Below are 19266 nucleotides of genomic sequence, written 5' to 3'. Positions count from 1 at the left end.
GCTACCGTGGGCTAGGGGCCAGTGCAGCAGGCTATCCACAGGGCAGATGAATCTACTTAACCCTCAGTACTATCCCTCCCCACTGCAGTTCCTTAGTGTCTCTTCTCCTGCCATTCTCTATGTGGTCTCTATCTTGTGTTCTGCAGAAGCTGTTCTTTTCAGCCCTCAGTTCTTTTTGTTGTGTCCATGGCCATGGTGAAGGTGAGTTCAGGATCTTCCGGAGTCGCCATCTTGGACCAGAACTCTTCCTGTACCATATTTACTTTATCCATTCATTTATCAGTGGACACTTGGGTAGCTTCCGCATCTAGGCTATGATAAGTAACGTTGCAGTAAACAAAGAGAGTGCATATATATCTTTTCAAAATAGTGTTTTGTTTCTTTGAGTAAATACCCTGTAGTGGAATAACTGGATCGTATGGTGTTTCTGTTTAATTTTTTGAGGAACCTCCATACTGTTTTCCCATCAGCAGTGCATGAGTGGAAAGTTCCCTTTTCTTCACATCATAGCCAACAGTTATTTCTTACCGTTTTCATATTAGGCACTCTGGTGTGAGGTGATGTCATTATGGATTTGATTTTGCATTTCCCTCGTGATTAGTGATATTCAGCATCTTTTATGTGTGTTTGCCCTGCGTATGTCTTCTTTGGCAAAATGCCTGTTTAGGTCCTCTGCCCATTTTTTAATCAGATTGTTTGATTTTTGGTGTTGAGTAGTGTAATTGCTTTATGTAATTTGGATAGTAACCCCTTCTCATGTATGTCATTTGCAGATCTCCTGTTCACTAGGTTGCCCTTTTGTTTTATAGATAGTTTTCTATGCTGTGCAAAGACTTTTTGTTTTAGTGTGGTCCTAACAATTTATTTTTCTTTCCTTCACCTGAGGAGACATTTCCATAAATATGTTGCTAAGGCCAATATCTGAGAGATTATAGTCAGCGTTTTCTTTTAGGAGTTTAATGATTTTGGGTCTCACATTTAGGTCCTTAGTCCATTTTGAGTTTTTCCCTATGAATGGTGTAAGAAACTGGTCCAGTTTATTAATTCTTTTGCATATATGTGTCTAGTTTTCCCAGTACCATTTATTGAAGATACTTTTCCCATTGTATGTTTTGCCTCCTTTGTTATAGATTAATTCACTGTGTAAGCATGGGTTTATTTCTGGGTTCTCTGTCCTGTTCCATGATCTATGTGTCTGTTTTTGTGCCAGTACCATACTGTTTTGATTACTAACAGCTTTATCTTGAAATCTGGGATAGTGTTACCTCTAGTTTTGTTTTTCCTTCTGAAGATTGCTTTGGCTATTAAAGGTCTGTTACGGTTCTGAAAATTTTAGGATTATTTGTTCTATTTCTGTGAAAAATGCTATTGGTATTTAATAGGGATCCCATTGAATCTATAGATTGTTTTGGGTAGTATGGACATTTTTAACAATAGTAGTTCTTCCAAGTTTCTAGAGCACAAAATATCTTTCCATGTGTTTTTGTCATGTTCAGTTTCTTTCATCAGTGTCCTATAGTTTTCAGAATACAATATAGGTGTTTCACTTCAGTGGTTAAATTATTCCTAGGTATTTTATTATTTTTGGTTCAATTTAAATGGGATTGTTTTCTTAATTTCTCTTTCTGTGTATTAATTTTGTATCCTGAAAGTTTGCTGAATTTATCTGTTCAAATTGTTTTGGGTAGTCTTTAGTGTTTTTTGTTTTGTTTTGTTTTTAATGTTTGTTTATTTTTGAGAGAGCGCACGTGCCTGAGTGGGGGAGGGGCAGAGAGAGGGAGACAGAATCAGAAGCAGGCTCCAGGCTTAGAGCTGTCAGCACAGAGCTCAACGTGGGGCTCCAACTCACAAACCAGGAGATCATGACCTGAGCCAAAGTCAGACGCTTAACCACCTGATCCACCCAGGCGCCCCAGTCTTTAGTGTTTTCTATATAAAGTATCATGTCAGGACACCTGCATGGCTCAGCATCCACCTCTTGATTTTGGCTCAGGTCATGAGATCAAGCCCCGGGTTAGGTGCTGCCCTGAGCATGGAGTCTGCTTATGATTCTCTCTCTCTCTCCCTCCCTCTTCTTCTACCCTTCCCCCATTCATGCATTCTCTCTCTCTTTCAAAAGAAAATTTTTATTAAATAAGGTATCCTGTCATCTGCAGATAGTGACAGTTTTACTTCTTTATGAATTTGGTTGCCGTCCATTTTTTGGTCTGATTGCTACAGCTATGACTTCCAGTTCTATGTTGAGTAAAAGTTGTGAGTGTGGGGGTGCCTGGGTGGCTTTGTCGGTTAAGTGTCTGACTTCGGCTCAGGTCATGATCTCACGGTCTATGAGTTCGAGCCCCACGTCGGGCTCTGTGCTGAGAGCTCAGAGCCTGGAGCCTGCTTCAGATTCTGTGTCTTCCTCTCTCTCTGCCCCTCCCCTGTTCATGCTCTGTCTCTGTCTCAAAAATAAATAAACGTTAAAAAAAAAAAAAAAAAGTTGTGAGTGTGGACATCCTTGTCTTGATCTTAGAGTAAAAGCTTTCAGTGTTTCACCATTGAGTGTGATGTTAGCTGTGACTTTTTCATGTATGGCCTATATTATGTTGAAGTATTTTCCATCTAAAACCCACTTTGTTTTGAGTTTGTATCATGAATGGATGTGGAATTTTGTCAAATGCCTTTTCTGCATCTATTGAGATGATCGCAAGGTTTGTATCCTTCTTATTAATGTGATATATCACATTGATTTGTGAAAATTGAGCTGCTCTTGCATCCTTGGAACAAATCCCATTTGATCATAATGAGTGATCCTTTTAATGTATTGTTGCATGTGGTTTACTAATATTTTGGTGGGGATATTTGCATCTGTGTTCATCAGGAATATGAGCCTGTAGTTTCCTTGTTTCATGTGAGGGCAGTGCTGGCCTCAGAATATACGGTATTTGGAAGCTTTCCTTCCTCCTCTATTTTTTGGCAATGTTTGAGAATAGGTATTAAATCTTCCTTACATGTTTGATAGAATTCACTTGTAAGTCCGTCTGGTTCTGGACTTTTTTGTTGTTCATTGGGTGTTTTTAAATTATTCAGTCTCATCACACATGATTGGTCCGTTAAAATACATACTCTCTTTTCTCCCTAATTCTATTTTGGAACATTGTGTGTTGCTGGGAAGTTAGTTATTTTTCATAATATTCTCTTACAATTCTTTGTATTTCTGTGGTGTCAGTTGTTTTTTGTCCTTTATTTATAAATTTTACTTGAGTCCTCTCTTTCTTGATGAGTCTGGCTAAAGGTTTGTTAATTTTATTTATCTTTTCAGAGAACCAGCTTTTGGTTTCATTGGTGTTTTGGGTGTTTTTTTTTTTTTTTTTCTATTGTTTTCGTGTTTCTATCTCATGTATTTCTACTCTAACCTTTATTCCCCTTCACTGACTTTGGGCTTTGTATGTTCCTCTTTCTCTAGTTCCTTTAGGTGTAATGTTAGGTTTTTAGAGATTTTTCTTGTTTCTTGAGATAGGCCTAGATCTCTAAATTTCCCACTGAGTACGGCTTTTGCTCAATCCCAAAGATTTTGGACCATTGCATTTCCATTTTTATTTGTCTCCGTGTATTTTTTATTTCCTGGATTTTTTTTTTTTTTTTTAGTTGACCCATTGGTTGTTTAATAGCATGTTTTTTAACCTCCATGTATTTTGCTTTTTCAAGTTTTTTTTTCTTGTAGTTCATTTCTAGTTTCATACTTTTATTGTCAGAAAAGATTCAGGATATGATTTCAGACTTCTAAAATTATTTAAACCTGTTTGTGGCCTAAGATGATCCGCCAGGAGAATGTAACATGTGCACTTGAATGTATATTCTGCAGTTTTGAGGTAGAATATTCTGTGTATATTTGTTAGGTCTATCTGGTCTAATGTGTCATTCAAAGCCACTTTTTCCTTGTTGATTTTATGTCCAAATGTTTTATGAATTGATATAAGTGGGGTGTTTAAGTCACCTATCGTATTATTACCAATTTCTTACTTTATGCCTGTTAATATTTGTTTTATGTATTTAGGTGCTCCTATTTTGGGTGCAGAGATATTTGTAATTCTTAAATTCTCTTGTTGAAGTGATTATTTTATCATTATGTAATTCCCTTTGTCTCTTGCTGCAGTCTTTGACAAAAGTATTGCTACCCCGACTTTTTTTCCCCTTGCATTTGCATAGAATATCTTTACTCTTACCTTCACTTTCACTCTGTATGTCCTTAGGTCTGAAGAGTCTCTTGTAAACCACATATAGATCGGTCTTCCCCCCCCTCCCCCCCCGCCCCCCCCATTCAGTCACCCTGTGTCTTTTGATTGGAGCATTTAATCCATTTACATTTAAATTAATTATCCATAGGTATGTATTTTCTTTGTTAATTGCTTTGCGTTTTGTAGTTCTCTGTTCTCTGTCGCTTTTTGGTTTAATGGCTTTTGTGTTATGCTTGGATTCCTTTTGATTTTGTATGTATATCACAGATTTATTTTTAGGTACCATTGGGTTCATATATAACATTCTCTGTGTATAGCATTCTGTGTAAAGTTGATGACCACTTATATTTGAACATGTGCTCAAAAGCATTCAAGAGCACTAAAAGCACTGTTTTTAACCTCCCTTTCCACATTTCGTGTGTATGATTTCATATTTTACATCTTTTTGTGTATCCCTTGACTAATTTTTTTTAATGTTTATTTATTTTTGAGAGTAAGAGAGAGAGCACGAGTTGGGGAGGGAGAAGGACAGAGGGTCCAAAGAAGGCTTTGTCTTGATAGCAGAGAACCTGATGTGGATGTAGATGTGACGCTCCAACTCACGAACCACAAGATCATGACCTGAACCAAAGTTGGATGTTATCTGACTGAGCCACCCAGACACACCCTTCCCTTGACTAATTTTTGTAGATGTAATTGATTTTACTACTTCTGTGTTTTAATCTCCATACTGGCTTTAAAGTATTTAATCTACTACCTTTACTATATGTTTGCTTTTACCTTTGAGAATTTTTCCTTTCCTAGTTTTCTTCTCATTGTGGCCTTTTCTTTCTGCTTAAGGAAATCTCTATCATTTTTTGTGAGACTAGTTAACTGGTGAACTCCTTTAACTTTTGTCTGGGAAATTATTTCTGTTTCTAAATGATAACCTTACTGCCTATTCTTGATTGAAGGTTGTTCCCTTTCAGTACGTTGAGTATATCATGCCACTTCCTTCGGGCCTCAAATTTTCTTGTGAAAAATGGGATTTCCCTGATCATAACTGTTTTCTCTTGCTGCTTCTAAGATTCTCTCTTTATCTTTAGTCTTTGATACTTTAATTATTATAGGTCTTGGTGCAGACCTCCTTAGATTTACCTTGTTAGGGGCTCTGCATGCTTCCTGGATCTGGCTGTTTCTTTCCTTTCCCAGGTTAGGGAAGTTTTCAACTATAATTTTTTTTAAGAAGTTTTCTGACCCCTTGTTTTTCTTTTCTTTTTCTGGCATCCCTATAATATGAATGTGTTACAGTGGATGACAATGAAAATTTCCTTTAACCAGTTCTCATTTCTTCTTTTGATGTTCAGTTTTGTTGCTTTCCATTACCTTGTCTTCCTGATTACTGATCCATTCTTCTTCATTCTGTTATCTGTTGATTCCTTCTAGTATATTTTTCATTTTAGTTATTGAATTCTTCGATTCTGACTGGCTTTTATATTTTCTCTTTGTTGAAGTTCTCACTGTCTTCGTCTACTCTTCTCAAGTAGTATCTTTATGACCATTACTTTAAAGCTTCATCAGACATATTGTTTATTTGTTTCATTTAGCTCTTTCACTGTGATTTTTGTTCTGTTCTTTCATTTAGGACATATGCCTCGGTCTCCTCATTTTGTCTTACTCTGTATTTGTGTATATTAGGTATGTCAGCTATAGCTTTTGGTCTTGGAAAGCAGTAACCTTGTGTAGAAGTGGTATTGCAGTGCCCTATGGTGCAGTCCATTCTTTTCACCAGAATCAGGTGCTCCATGGGTGTCCCCTCTGTGGGCTGCATGTGCCCTCCTTATTATGGTTGAGCTGTGATTGCCTTCCATTCAGCTGATCGCAGTCACCCACTTTGCCCACTGTGGGCGCACCGGAACAAGATTTGTTCCCTGTGCTATTAGAGGTCCCTCTATAGCTGATGTGGCCTCATTGGTGGGTGGGGCCAGCAGTCATCCTACTTGTGTGCAGTTAGCCTCTCTGCCACAGCTACAAGCACACTGAAGAACAGGTCTTCCTGCCTGTTCAACCACTAAGAGGCTCAGCTTCATGAACTACAGGCATGCTGGTGTGAGGGGTTATCTCTCCCCTTCCCCAGCATAGGAGTCACTTTGGAGTGGCCCTGTCGACCTAATGATTTATCACTTGTGGTAGCATAACTAATAATAATTCCTTCTCAAGCATGAGTCTTGCAATGTTAAACGTATCTGTGTCTCAAAAAAAAAAATCAATTTTCCCAAATTTTGCAGGTCTCGGCAGACTTGTTGTGAAAAGTTAAATAAAAATTTTCAGCTTTACCAGCAACAAGTTCTCTGCTACAAGTATTGAACTCTTTTGTAGTATGGAAACAGCCATACTACAGTATTTAAATGAGTAAGTGTGGCTTTGTTCCAGTAAAACTGTATTTATTAAAGCAACAGGCTAGACTTTGGCCCTCAGACCATAGTTTGCCAGTTCCATATTAGAATCAGATACCTTTAGGGGCACCTGGGTGGCTCAGTCAGTTGAGCGTCCCAACTGTTGATTTCAGCTCAGGTCATGATCTCGTGGTTCATGAGTTTGAGCCCTGTGTGCTCCATGGTGGCAGTGTGGAACCTGCTTGGGATCATCTCTGCTTCTCTCTCTCGCTCTCAAAATTAATTAATTTTTTAGAAAAAGGATATACCTTTGGAGGCAGAAAAAAATTTAAAGTAATACAGAACTGAGATAGGACATAGGCTTTCACTTCTCATACTAACTGTGATTGATTGGTAGTGATGGCTAGGATTATGGTGCTATGTTGGAGTTTTGCTAGCAGTATCATTCTTTAGTATTAGCTTCATCAGTTTTTCTCATTTCTAAAATGGGTAATAGATGGTATAAAATTATAATACCTACATAATAAGATTGTTTTGAGGATTAAGTATCACACATAAATTACTTAGTATGTGTGGCACCAACAAATACAGAGTAAACCATTCACTAATTCTGTGAGTACTTAACTGAGTGCTTACTGTGTGTCAAGCACTATTTCAGTACTGAGGATATTAAATGGTAGGTATTGTCTTAACTCCAGCATTTGAAACTTTTCCTTTCATTTGTTTGAATTTCTTACCTCCTAGTTTCTCCTACATCTAACAGCCTTTCCATTCTCCTTTCCTGGCATCTCATCTACCACCCACCTTTCAAATACTAGTTGCAGTCAAGGTCTAACTTTATATTTTATTTTCTTACTCCCTTGAATGTCCCACTCCCTCAGTTCCAATTACAGTATTTACCTAATGACTCCTAATCTGTATTTTTAGGTCACACCTTTCTGCTGTTACAAATCACATTTTTAAAAAAATTTTTAAATGTTTATTTTTGAGAGAAACAGCACAAGCGGGAAGGGGCAGAGAGAGAGAGGGGCACAGAATTGGAAGCAGCCTGCAGGCTCTGAGCTGTTACCACAGAGCCCAAGGTGGGGGGGAGCTCAAACCCACGAGTCATGACCTGAGCCGAAGTTCAATGTGTGACCAATTGAGCCACCCAGGTGCCTCAGAAATCACATTTCTGACTGCAAGTGAACAATTTTGTTTGTATGATCTCATGGGTACCTTAAGCCTATTTACATATGAATCATCAGATCTTGTTAAATGTAGAATGTATATTTGGGGTCATCCTGAGATTCTTCTTGCTAATATCCTACAGGCTGCAGGCCACATTTTTTAAGAAAAAAATTTTTAATGTTTATTTATTTTTGAGAGAGACAGAGACAGAGTGTGAGCAAGGCAGGGGCAGAGAGAAAGGGAGACCGAATCCGGAACAGGCTCCAGGCTCTGAGCTGTCAGCACAGCTGAAGTCAGATGCTTAACCAGCTGAGCCACCCAGGTGCCCCTGCAGCCCACATTTTTGGTAAAAAGGCCTTAAACCCAGCATGTCCAAAAACTGAATTAATCCTCTTCTGAAAGTATACTATCTTCTGTCCTCTTTCTACAGATGTCAGTATCACCAAGCAAAAGCATAAAATAATCATGATTAACCTTTCTTTCACTTCTTTTACACGTTATATGCAGTTAATCACCAAATTGTCTCTTCTCCTCCTCAAGAACTTTCAAATCTCACTCCCTTGGCCTTCTCTAGGAATTTAATCAAGCCTTTGGCATCTTTCTCCAGAAGGATTAGTTACTTGTTATCTGGTCTAGGTATCACTGTTCCCTTTTCTTTCTTCTATTGCATCTTCTACACAACTACCAAAAAGACCTTTCCCATTAGACATATTTGGTTTCTGTGGCCCTCTTGCTTAAAAGCCTTTATAGTTTACCCATCACATACAGAATAAATGTCAAATCCATAACATCATGTAGAAGACCCATCACAACGTGCTTTCTCTTTTCTAGTTCATGTCTCTAGTTCTTTGCAGTTCTCTGAACTCTGACCTCTTAAGTCTTTGCACACACTGCATGTTTCTCCTGACTTAGGCCCCTTCTCAGTTCTTCTGGCAAACTGCTCTTCGTTCAAACATTGTTTTTGTGCGGCCTTTAGACAAAATTTTTCACTCCTTTATCTTCCACAGTTTCCATTATTTAATTTTATAATGTGTTTATTTGCTTTGTTGGTCTTCTGCCTCTACCAAACTAGGAACTCCTTAAAGCACAGAGTTTTAATGTTTTTGGTCATTAATATGCCCAGAATCTATCTAATACTGTTCCTCGTATTAAGAAGAATTCAAATATTTATTGAGTGGATGAATGGATTTATGAAACTTACTAATTTAAGGGTGCCCCACTTTTGACAGGTGGAATTCGAGTGAAAAGCTTGTGTGTACATTGGCTGATATATTCCTGATGAATTTATAGTCTTCAAACATTCTTTTTCTGACTTTATCATTCTGGACTAAGAAGTCATATATTTAGTTTGTCTTCATTATTGTACCTCCAGTCTCCTCAAGTTCTTTCAATTATTTAAGTTGCTCTTCTCTGGATATTTTTAAGTGCTTTTAAATTGTTTTGTTGGTAGAAATGCAAGCTGGTGCAGCCATTCTGGAAAACAGTATGGAGGTTCCTCAAAAAACTAAAAATAGAACTACCCTATGACCCAGCAATTGCACTACTAGGCATTTATCCAAGGGATACAGGTGTGCTGTTTCGAAGGGACACATGCACCCCCATGTTTCTAGCAGCACTATCAACAATAGCCAAAGTATGGAAAGAGCCCAAATGTCCATATGTATGTATGTACACACACACACACACACATATACATACATACATAGATACATACACACAATGGAGTATTACCCGGCAATCAAAAAGAATGAAATTTTGCTGTTTGCAACTACGTGGATGGAACTGGAGGTTATTATGCTAAGTGAAATTAGTCAGAGAAAGACAAAAATCTTATGACTTCACTCATATGAGGACTTTAGGAGACAAAACAGATGAGGATAAGGGAAGGGAAACAAAAATAATATAAAAACAGGAAGGGGAACAAAATGTAAAAGGCTCTTAAATATGGAGAACAAACAGAGGGTTACTGGGAGGGTTGTGGGAGGAGGGATGGGCTAAATGGGTAAGGGGCACTAAGGAATCTACTCCTGAAATCATTGTTGCACTATATGCTAACTAATTTGGATGTAAATTTAAAAAAATAAAACAAATTAAAAAAACATTGTCTTGTTGGGAGGACCCACATGACTCCTAATTCTACACTCCAGATGGTTTGTATACAATAGTATCTTTTCTTTATTTTAGATATACTCTTTTAGGTACCCAGAAGCTGTCTTGAGCAAAGTTGAGAATTCAGTTCTACTGTTTGTTGTTGTTGCTGTTGTTGTATTGTTGTTTCTGCATATGATGCAACATTTTTACTTAGAATACATTCTGATTCAAATAGGTGTTTTTACTAACAGGAAAACATCAAATTGTCATTCCTTATAATTTCATGTGATAGCCACAAGTTTTAACCATACTTGCTATATGCCCTTATACTCAAATCTTAAAACCAGTACATTGTATGACTACTTGTGATGTGATCAAAAGCCTATCATTACAGATAGTCAAGTATATTGTCTTTTTTCACTTATATTTTTACTTACTTTGAAACCACATTAATTCAAACATGTTTCTTTAACTTCGAGACTGTCCCTCCTATTATCCCATCATCCTCAATTTTATCTTCTTTTTGAAACGAGGATAGATTTTTATTTTTGTTTATATTTAACTCTCAAGAGTCTGAATTACAGGAGTTCTGCAAGTTTCCCAAGAAATAATGTATAGCACAGCTAAGCTCTTATTTTTACAGGGTTGCTGCATAAATGACATGCTGATAAGAATCCAGAGTGAAAAGCTAAAATTTCATGTGTTGTCTAATCACTTCTGTATATTTGATCACTTTAAAGGATTATTCCCAAAACTGCCTTTATAACTGACAAATAAGTTGGCATAGGAACATTTTCTGGGGGTGCCTGAGTGGCTCAGTAGGTAGAGCATCCAACTCTGGATTTTTGGCTCAGGTCCTGGTCCCAGGACTGTAGGATTGAGCACCCTGTGGGGCTCTACTCATAGCATGGAGCCTGCTTATACTGTCATATAGCCCATCCTAGTGCCGTATGTACATAAAAGTAGTCAAGTTTATCTGTTAAAAGATTACTTCCCAGCTTGTAAAATGTGAGTTGCTACTACCGAGTATTTAACAGATATTCCCCTCATTCAAAATTAGGAGGCTTTATAGATCTGTGCTTAGCAAAGAGCAAAGAACTAGTGAAAATAGTCATTAGTGACATTAAATTTAAATTTGTTCATTTATTTCAGCCTATTAAAAATCTATTGAATAAATGAATGAACACTATTAAATGCACTAGGCTCTATTAAATGGATACAAAAAATATATATAAGAATAGTCCTTTTCCCCAGGCACCTTGATTTCGTGTCCAGCTTGATTTCAGGTCAGGTTGTGATCTCATGGTTTGTGGGATCGAGCCCCATGCAGACTGCAGGGACTCTGCTTGGGATTCTCTCTCTCTGCCCCTCCCCTGCTCACACTCTCTCTCAAAATGAATAAATGAACTTTAAAAAAAAAACAACAACAACAACTTTAGAACAAAAAAAGAGTAGTCTTTTTCCCCAGAGAGATTTCTTAGGCAGTAGAAAACACACTTCAAGTTAAGCAGTGTTTTGCACAGGTGTGCATATAGCCTTTGCCAAAGGGATGGTATAAAATGCAACAGGATATCATGAGATCATTTTTGGGGATTCAGGAATCTGCAGAGTATTTGGACAAGGATGAAGTTGATAGAGAAGAAATCCTAATAAGCAGACTAATGACCAATTTTATTTTGAACTAAATTTTGTAGGGAAAATACAGATATGGGTCTTTTCCGACAAGTTCTTAACCTTAAAAAGAAAAACTATTTACCGCTCTTCGTTTTATATACTTGCGTTTAGGACAATAAAAGACCTTCGTAATGAAATGTGTATAGTGCTTGTTATTGCTAGTTAATTGTAAGTTTAAAAAGTAAGTTCTCAAAAGCATGTATATCACCATAAAATCTAAGAACTCTCAAGTATCTAAGTGAAACATCTCACTTGAACAATTTAACGTGATCATTACTAAAAAATTGATAAAATATAGACCCTAAAAAGGAAAAGCATTCATTTGAAACTTCCCCAAACCCTGTACTCCAGATATAACCCCCTATTAAAATAATAGTTAACATTTGTTTTAAATGGTTCTGTGTATTATACCAGGTATTTTATATATGCTGGGTTAATTTAAGATTTTGTATAGTGCTTCTGGCCTTTATTTACAAATATGAGTTTGCTTCTGTGTCACTAAACAGATTAATTTTTAATGATTGGATGCATTCTATAATGTAGTCCATGTTATTAACATACTTTTTAACCTGTAGTTTTTGTTACAAGTTTATATTTTTTTCCCCCAAGTTTCTAGATTTGGTTAGCAGGACCTTATATATTATAGATCTTTGCATTACTGTACAGTTATTTCCTCAGAATCAATACCTAGAAGGGGACTTTCAGATTTAAAGAATATGTACATTTTAGGACTTCAGGTTCATTTTGTTAAGTACCTGTCTGGAAATATGTGTCCATTTATATTTCTCCCACAACCCCCAGAAAAATCCTTCTCTCCACCCCCTCTCTAACCCTAAATGTGTTTAACTTTTGTCACTCTGAATGAGGCACTTCATTGTTTTGACATTTGATTTTTAGTGAGGTTGAACATTTATTTCAAATGTTTACGACCATCTGTATATTTGTACATTACATGCTCCTGTCCCTAGCCCATTTCTCCATCTAGTATGCATTTCTTAATAAGAACTCTTCCCTACATTACATGGTGGGCATTATTTTCCTAGGTATATTAGTGTTTTAATTTTGTTTCTAGTGGTGTTAGCTATCCTGAAGTTTTCATTTTTATAGAGGCATATCAATAAAGTATTTCCTTTATGGTCATGATTAGGAAAGGAATTTTATATTCCACATTCAAGTCATCTATTTTAAATACTATGGCAGTATTCTAAACTTGTGATGCTTCTCACAGTTGAAATTATTAGTGTGATTACCTATTTAGCATCTTTCTTCCTCACCAGACTGTAAACTCCATAAGAGCAGGAATCATGTTTTGTATAGCTTTATCTCTGTTGTCTGGCATACAGTTAGATATGCAATAAATATTTGTTGAATGAACTGAAAATGTTAATCCATGTGGATTGAGATATATATGATAATAGAATAATACATAATAGATTATATAATAGATTATATATCTTACATTAGATATAAGATAGAAAAACAGGTGCCTGTATCCATTTTTTTTTCCCCAAATAGTTTGACAGTTTTCTCCAGTGTTTTGTTTTTGTTTGTTTGTTTGTTTGTTTGTTTGTTTCCCAGAGAGAGATCACAGGCACACAAGCAGGGGAGGGGCAGAGAGAGAATCCCAAGCAGGCTCTGTGCTGTCAGCACAGAGCCCAAGACAGGGCTCAATCTCATGAACCATGAGATTATGACCTGAGCCAAAATCAAGGGTGGGAGGCACCCCTCCAGTGTTTTGAATAATTCGCACACACACACAATCTTTCTCTCCTTCCCTCTCTGATTTGATAGTTTTACCATATTAAACAACTTATGCAGATATTTGAATTTCTCCAGATTTCATAATCTGTTTTACTGTTCTAGTATCGGTATCACATAGTATGTTAACAATGGAACAAATTCTCCCATATTTCACTTTTTCTAAACTACCCTGACTTCTTACACATTTACTCTTCTCACAGAACTTTACTGCCATTTTGTCAAGCCCTTAGAATCCCATTGGAATTTGGGATTTTGATAAGTTTGAAACAACATCTTAAAATATTTATTCTTCCCATTGAATAATATGATGCCTTTCCACTTATTTATGTATTTTAATTTCCTTAGGTTTTTTTTTTGTAGAAGATCTAATGTTTTATTGAGCTTATTTATACTTTTCGTATTAATCTTTGTAGCTAGCTTCAGTTTGGAAGTGAACAATTTGAATCTTTTTCTTTTTTCTTAAGCTTTCGTCAGGAGTGATAAACCCAAACTATTCAGAGGACTACAAATCAAGGTAAGAGGATTTTAATGGAATCCTTTTTTTTTTCCTTCAGTATTGTTTTCTGAATTAAAATATTTGAATACTTTTTTTTAATACCTTAGAGCAATTTTAGGTTTGCAGAAAAACTGATCCAAAAGTACACTGCTCCTATATATGCTCCCTCCCTACTCTCACCTTACTTCATCCCCACTTCCCTTATTAACATCTTACATTGATGTGGTATAATTGATGAACCAATATTGATACAGTATTCATAAATTCTGTAGTTTGTATTAGGGTTTATTTTTTAATATTGTGTAGTTCTAGGAGTTTTGCCAAATATATATAATATCATGTGTGTACCATTACAGTAGCCTACAGAATAGTTTCATTGCCCTAAAAATCTCCTGTGCTGTACCTATTCATACCTCCTCCCTGCCCCACCCCAAACCCTTGGTCACCCTTGGTGACCACTGATCTTACCACCTCTGTAGTTTTTTCATTTTCCAGAATGTCATATGGTTGGAATCATACAGTATGTAGCCTTTTCAGGTTGGATCCCATATCTTCTTGTAGCTGGATAGCTCATTTCTTTTTAACAATAAATATTATTAATATTCTGTTGTACCATCATTTGTTTTTATATTCACCAATGGAAGAACATTTGGGTCACTTCCGATTTTTGGCAATTACAAATAAAGCCACCATACACATTTTTGTATTGACATAACTTTTCAACTTGTTTAGATAATTACCTAGAAGCACAGTTGCTGGGTCACATAGTAAGCCTGTTTAGCTTTATAAGAAATCCCCAAACTGTCTTCTAAATTGGGTGTATCATGTTGCATTCCACTAGTTAGGATGAGAGTTTCTGTGACTCCACATCCTCACCAACATCAAGTATAGTCAGTGCCTTGCATTTTAGCCATTCTAATAAGTACATAGTATTATCTCATAGTTTTAATTTGCAGTTCCCTAATTGAGCATCTTTTCATAAGCTTATTTGCCATCTATTTATCTTCTTTGGTATATCTGTTGATCTTTAGCCTACTTTTTAAAATTTTGTGATACATTAAGTTTATCATCTTAACTATAAAAATACAGTTCAGTAGTATTAAGTATATTCACCTTGTGCAACAAATCTGTAGACTTTTTTCATCTGGCAAAACAAACTCTATACCCATAAAACACTAATTCCCCCTCTCCTCCTCCCAGCCCTTGGCCAACCACCCTTCTGCTTTGTTTATGTGATTTTCACTACTTTAGATACCTTATAGGAGTTGAATCATGCAGTATTTGTCCTTTCATGGCTGACTTAATTCACTTAGCATCCAGGTTGAAGCATGCAACTGGATGTCTTTTTCTGCATCTACTGATGTATTTTTCCTATTTAGCCTATTGGGGACGATATATTACATCCATTGATTCTCAAATGTTGTGCCAGGCTTGTATACCTGGAATAAATCTAAATTGACCATGGCATATAATTCCTTTATACATTGTTAAATTTGACAATACCTGGTTGAGGATTTTTACAACTACATTCTACATGTTTATCTCTTGTAGACTAAAATGAGGTTTTGAATAGTCAAATCTTTTACTTTGTAGATAACCAAAAATGATTACATAGTATTGTTATTGATTCATTAACCTAGAGGGCCTATATTTCTGAACTCCACAAATGGGTTGAGAATATACCAAATGCTGGTAATCACATCAGAGCTTGTCTCCAGCTCTAGAGTTCACAATCTAGAAAAACTAAAGCATAAATTGCTGAAAGGTCTAAGAGCTGCTTTCATCATCACTGCTACATCTTTAGTTATGTAGTTCTACTTAATTTAGCAATGAAGATTGATTTTGAAATGTATTGGGATATGTTTGTTGATGGTGTTGATCACATTTAGCCAGAGTTAGAATTTCTCCATTCTGTCAAAATATTAGTCAACTAATTATAACAACAACAAAATCATTGGATTTCTTAAAGAAAATTTAAAATCCAACACAGAATTCTGATAATTTGTGTGCACAGCCTACTTCCAGTCATTCTCATTTGGAACTTGTCTGCCTCCTCCTCTAAGTTTTAAGCTCATCTAGAGTTTAAGTGTATGCAATAAATATGTTACATTTAATCTTAAATCTCAAATGATCTTGCTACCAACAGGTGTTTTTCTTTTTAGGGGTAAATGTGATTTTCTCTTTTTTTTTTTTTTTTTTTTTTTGAAATCCCGGAAGACCTGTTGTGATGTCCTGTAAGCCTTATTTTTATTGAGTTAAGCTGGATTGAATTGGTTTGGGTTTGGGTTGAGGCTGAGAAGCCTCTTCCAAGCAGATAATAATGATTCATTATTGTCCTTCTTTTTTGTAGTATGTTCGTGGTTCAGACCCTGTATTAAAGCTTTTGGACGACAATGGGAACATTGCTGAAGAACTAAGCATCCTCAAGTGGAACACAGACAGTGTAGAGGAATTCCTGAGTGAAAAATTGGAACGCATATAAATCTTGCTTCAATTTTGTCCTATCCTTTTGTGACTTTATCAAATGAAGTATTATAGTACCTAGAGAATATTGTAGTTTTGCTTCCTTCTCTGTCTTTTTCCGTGAGGCATTAAACATCTAATTAACAGTTGAAGTGGCAGCACAGCTCACGTTACCCAGGGATTTGGCACGCTTAACAAAACTCATTTTTAATAAAGTTCCATCCTCCTATAGTTGTTGGGACCACTAACAAAATGCTTTGTAATAGACCTGTGGTCAATTAGGCAAATGATGGTTTGTAATAATTGGTCCAGTTTTACAAAGGACAGATTTTTAAATCAGGGAGGTTAATAAGGGAGAGGATTGCTGTGCCTCATCCATGCACTGTGTGCTCTTTGAAAGTAATAACAAAAAACTACAAAGCAAATAAGATAGACTGAGCCTCAACAGATTGCCTGATTCTCAGATTCTCTCATATTTTTGTAATACCCAGCTTTCCTTTGAATAGAAATGTTATAGTTTATAATGAATGTGTTGCGTTAAAACTTTATGGCTTCATTATTGTAAAACAGATTCAAGATCTACAGTAAGAGGGAAGCATTCACAACGATTTGCATTAATGAAGACTACACAGAAAACCTTCATGAGGATTTGTGTGGATCTGATGATATTTAGCAAATTTTTGTGCTTTACCTTCTTACAGAAAAGCCAATTTAGAAATGATCGTTTTTAAGACCAAAATATAAATAAAGTTTCAAAAATCAATGAGAATTTGAAATTCTGATTTGTTCTTTCATGTCTAAAAAATGATACATTTCTCAGTGTATTTTTTATGTTCTTTTCGTAGAAGCCCTCCCTTTTTTATCCAGATTATTAAAATGGCTACACTGCTTGAAACTTATAACTTATTGTGGGTAATGTTGCTTTATATTTGCAATTTTTTTATTTCTCTAAATTGCTTTCATCCGTGAACACATTTTTATTGATACCTTCTATAAGGAATATTTCAAAAGACAGAATTTTTATGCACTATTAAAAATGATTTTTCTTGGGGTACCTGAGTGGCTCAATTGGTTAAGCTTCGGCTCAGGTCCTCATCTCACAGTTTGTGAATTCAAACTCCACATCAGGCTCTGGGCTGAGCATGGAGCCTGCTTGGGATTCTCTCTCCCCCTTTCGCTCCCCCATATCCACATGTGTGTGCATGCTCTCACAGAAATAAACATTCATTTTTAAAAAATGATTTTTGTTGCTGGACCCTCTGTTTGATGGTCCACTCAGAACAACATTCATCCAAATGAATTTAGGTCATTTAAACCTCTTACTAACTTATCAAATTGGTCTAATCTTATTATGTCAGCTTAATCTTAGGATAAATTATTTTAATCTGGAAACTTTAAAAATAAATCGAGAATTAAACCATCTAAATGAAGGATATTTGGAAGTCTTTAAAGACAACTCTACCAGAAAACTGTATATAGAATATTTTAATAGAGATTGGTTAATTTTTACTAGCATTTTGTATCCTGTCCTATTTTAAATTAAGTATGTTTATTAAAGCCATGAAGAGAATAAACCCTAGGCAAGTTGGTTAATCAATATACGAGAAGTCTTGACAAACAGACTGTGATCTACCTTTGATCATTTAGAGTAATGGGAAGAACGATCATTGTGATAGTACAAGACCCTGGATAGTGTGGCACTAATTCCCAGTGGCTATTGTTACTTCAGAACAAGAGGCAGGGGAAGCAGTCATGGACAGTGGGAAAAGCACAAGGAGGTGCTGCCACATACAGATGAACAGTAGAAGGGGTGACATTTCAAAACTTCTGGATTGGCACAGGACACTAATTGGACTGCTGTCTGGGCAGGGAGAGCCAATTAAATGAGTATCTGGCATTGGTTTAAAAAAAAGTGACGAGAAGTTTAAGAAGTCCTTTTAAGTTATTATATTCAAGTTATTATGAGAGATCAAAAGAGGCTAAAGAACCCCACAGGATCTTAGAACTTGAAGTTCTTAAGTTGATGAATAACCGTGTTTCTACCAAGCTCCACTATTTTAACTGTGAGGTTCACTGAATCAGCCAATTCTGACTTTTTCACCAGTTCTGACCAAAGGATACCTGAAAGCCCTTTTTAAAAAAAATGATTACCAGGAAAGAGAAAAATACTGATCCAAAAGTGTCATTTTGTAGCCCAGTTCTGACATTTGATTAAGCTTATTTATGTTCACAAATATGAATATGTAATACTTGATACTTATAAATTTGTTCCCCCTGCCAAAGTGGTACATAAACCTAAAACAGTTTATCTCTAAATTCCTGAATTTGGCAAAAGCCTCATAAAAGGAACTACGAACAAAAACTAGCATTTCTTGTTTTAAGAGGATTTGAGGTTTAAAAGCTAATCTAAAATTAAAAGATACTAAAATGCAGAAAATGCTTTTGAAAGCAAATACTGCAAAACTTTGGAAAGTAAAATCAGCCTTACCTTGTACGTGAAAGCAAATACATGGAGAGAGGGGGTACAGGTTCCAGATAGGAGCACAGCTAGGTAAGTAGTTCTTTTACTTGAGAATTCTAAAGTGCATTCTAATTACATTCTGTGGTGACAGAGGACTTGTTCTGGGAGAAGGCCTGCATTTGTGCCCAAAAATTCAGACTAGACTTTTGCTGATTAAATATAAGCATTTTAGGGGTGCCTGGGTGATTCAGTTGGTTAAGCGTCTGACTTCAGCTCAGGTCATGATCTCGTGGTTCGTGAGTTCATGCCCTGCATCGGGCTCTGTGCTGACAGCTCAGAGCCTGGAGCCTGCTTTGGGTTCTGTCTCTGGCTCTCTCTCTCTGCCTTTCCTCTGCTCTCAGGCATGCTTGCTCGCTCTCTCGCTGTCAAAATTAAGCATTTTTTAAAAATGCAATAAAAAAGTAATAAAACTGTCTATAACCCCACAATCCTAATACCCAAGGCAGTTTTAAAGTCATTCACAGATGTGTGCAGAGCAGCAAAAAATTTGAATCCCCC

The 19266-nt window shown here is 36.3% G+C and overlaps 1 protein-coding gene across 2 annotated transcripts in view; it reads left to right on the top strand.

Annotated features, from left to right (window-relative positions):
* SELENOF (selenoprotein F) overlaps nucleotides 1-17016 on the top strand; it is a 57713-nt gene extending 40697 nt beyond the window's left edge. The window contains exons 4-5 of one of the 2 annotated variants that reach the window (XM_007079162.3): nucleotides 13753-13802; nucleotides 16135-17016. In XM_007079162.3, coding sequence (XP_007079224.2) covers nucleotides 13753-13802; nucleotides 16135-16266 — 182 coding nt within the window. In that variant the 3' untranslated portion in view covers nucleotides 16267-17016. The remainder of the gene's footprint in view (nucleotides 1-13752; nucleotides 13803-16134) is intronic. The other variant, XM_015536207.2, reaches the window with a different exon arrangement.
* Nucleotides 17017-19266: the final 2250 nt, after the last annotated feature.

Source organism: Panthera tigris, chromosome C1 (genome assembly GCF_018350195.1).
Source record: "Panthera tigris isolate Pti1 chromosome C1, P.tigris_Pti1_mat1.1, whole genome shotgun sequence".
NCBI lineage: Eukaryota > Metazoa > Chordata > Mammalia > Carnivora > Felidae > Panthera > Panthera tigris.
Note: the sequence above shows the minus strand (reverse complement) of the source record. Positions and strands in the feature narration are given on the sequence as shown.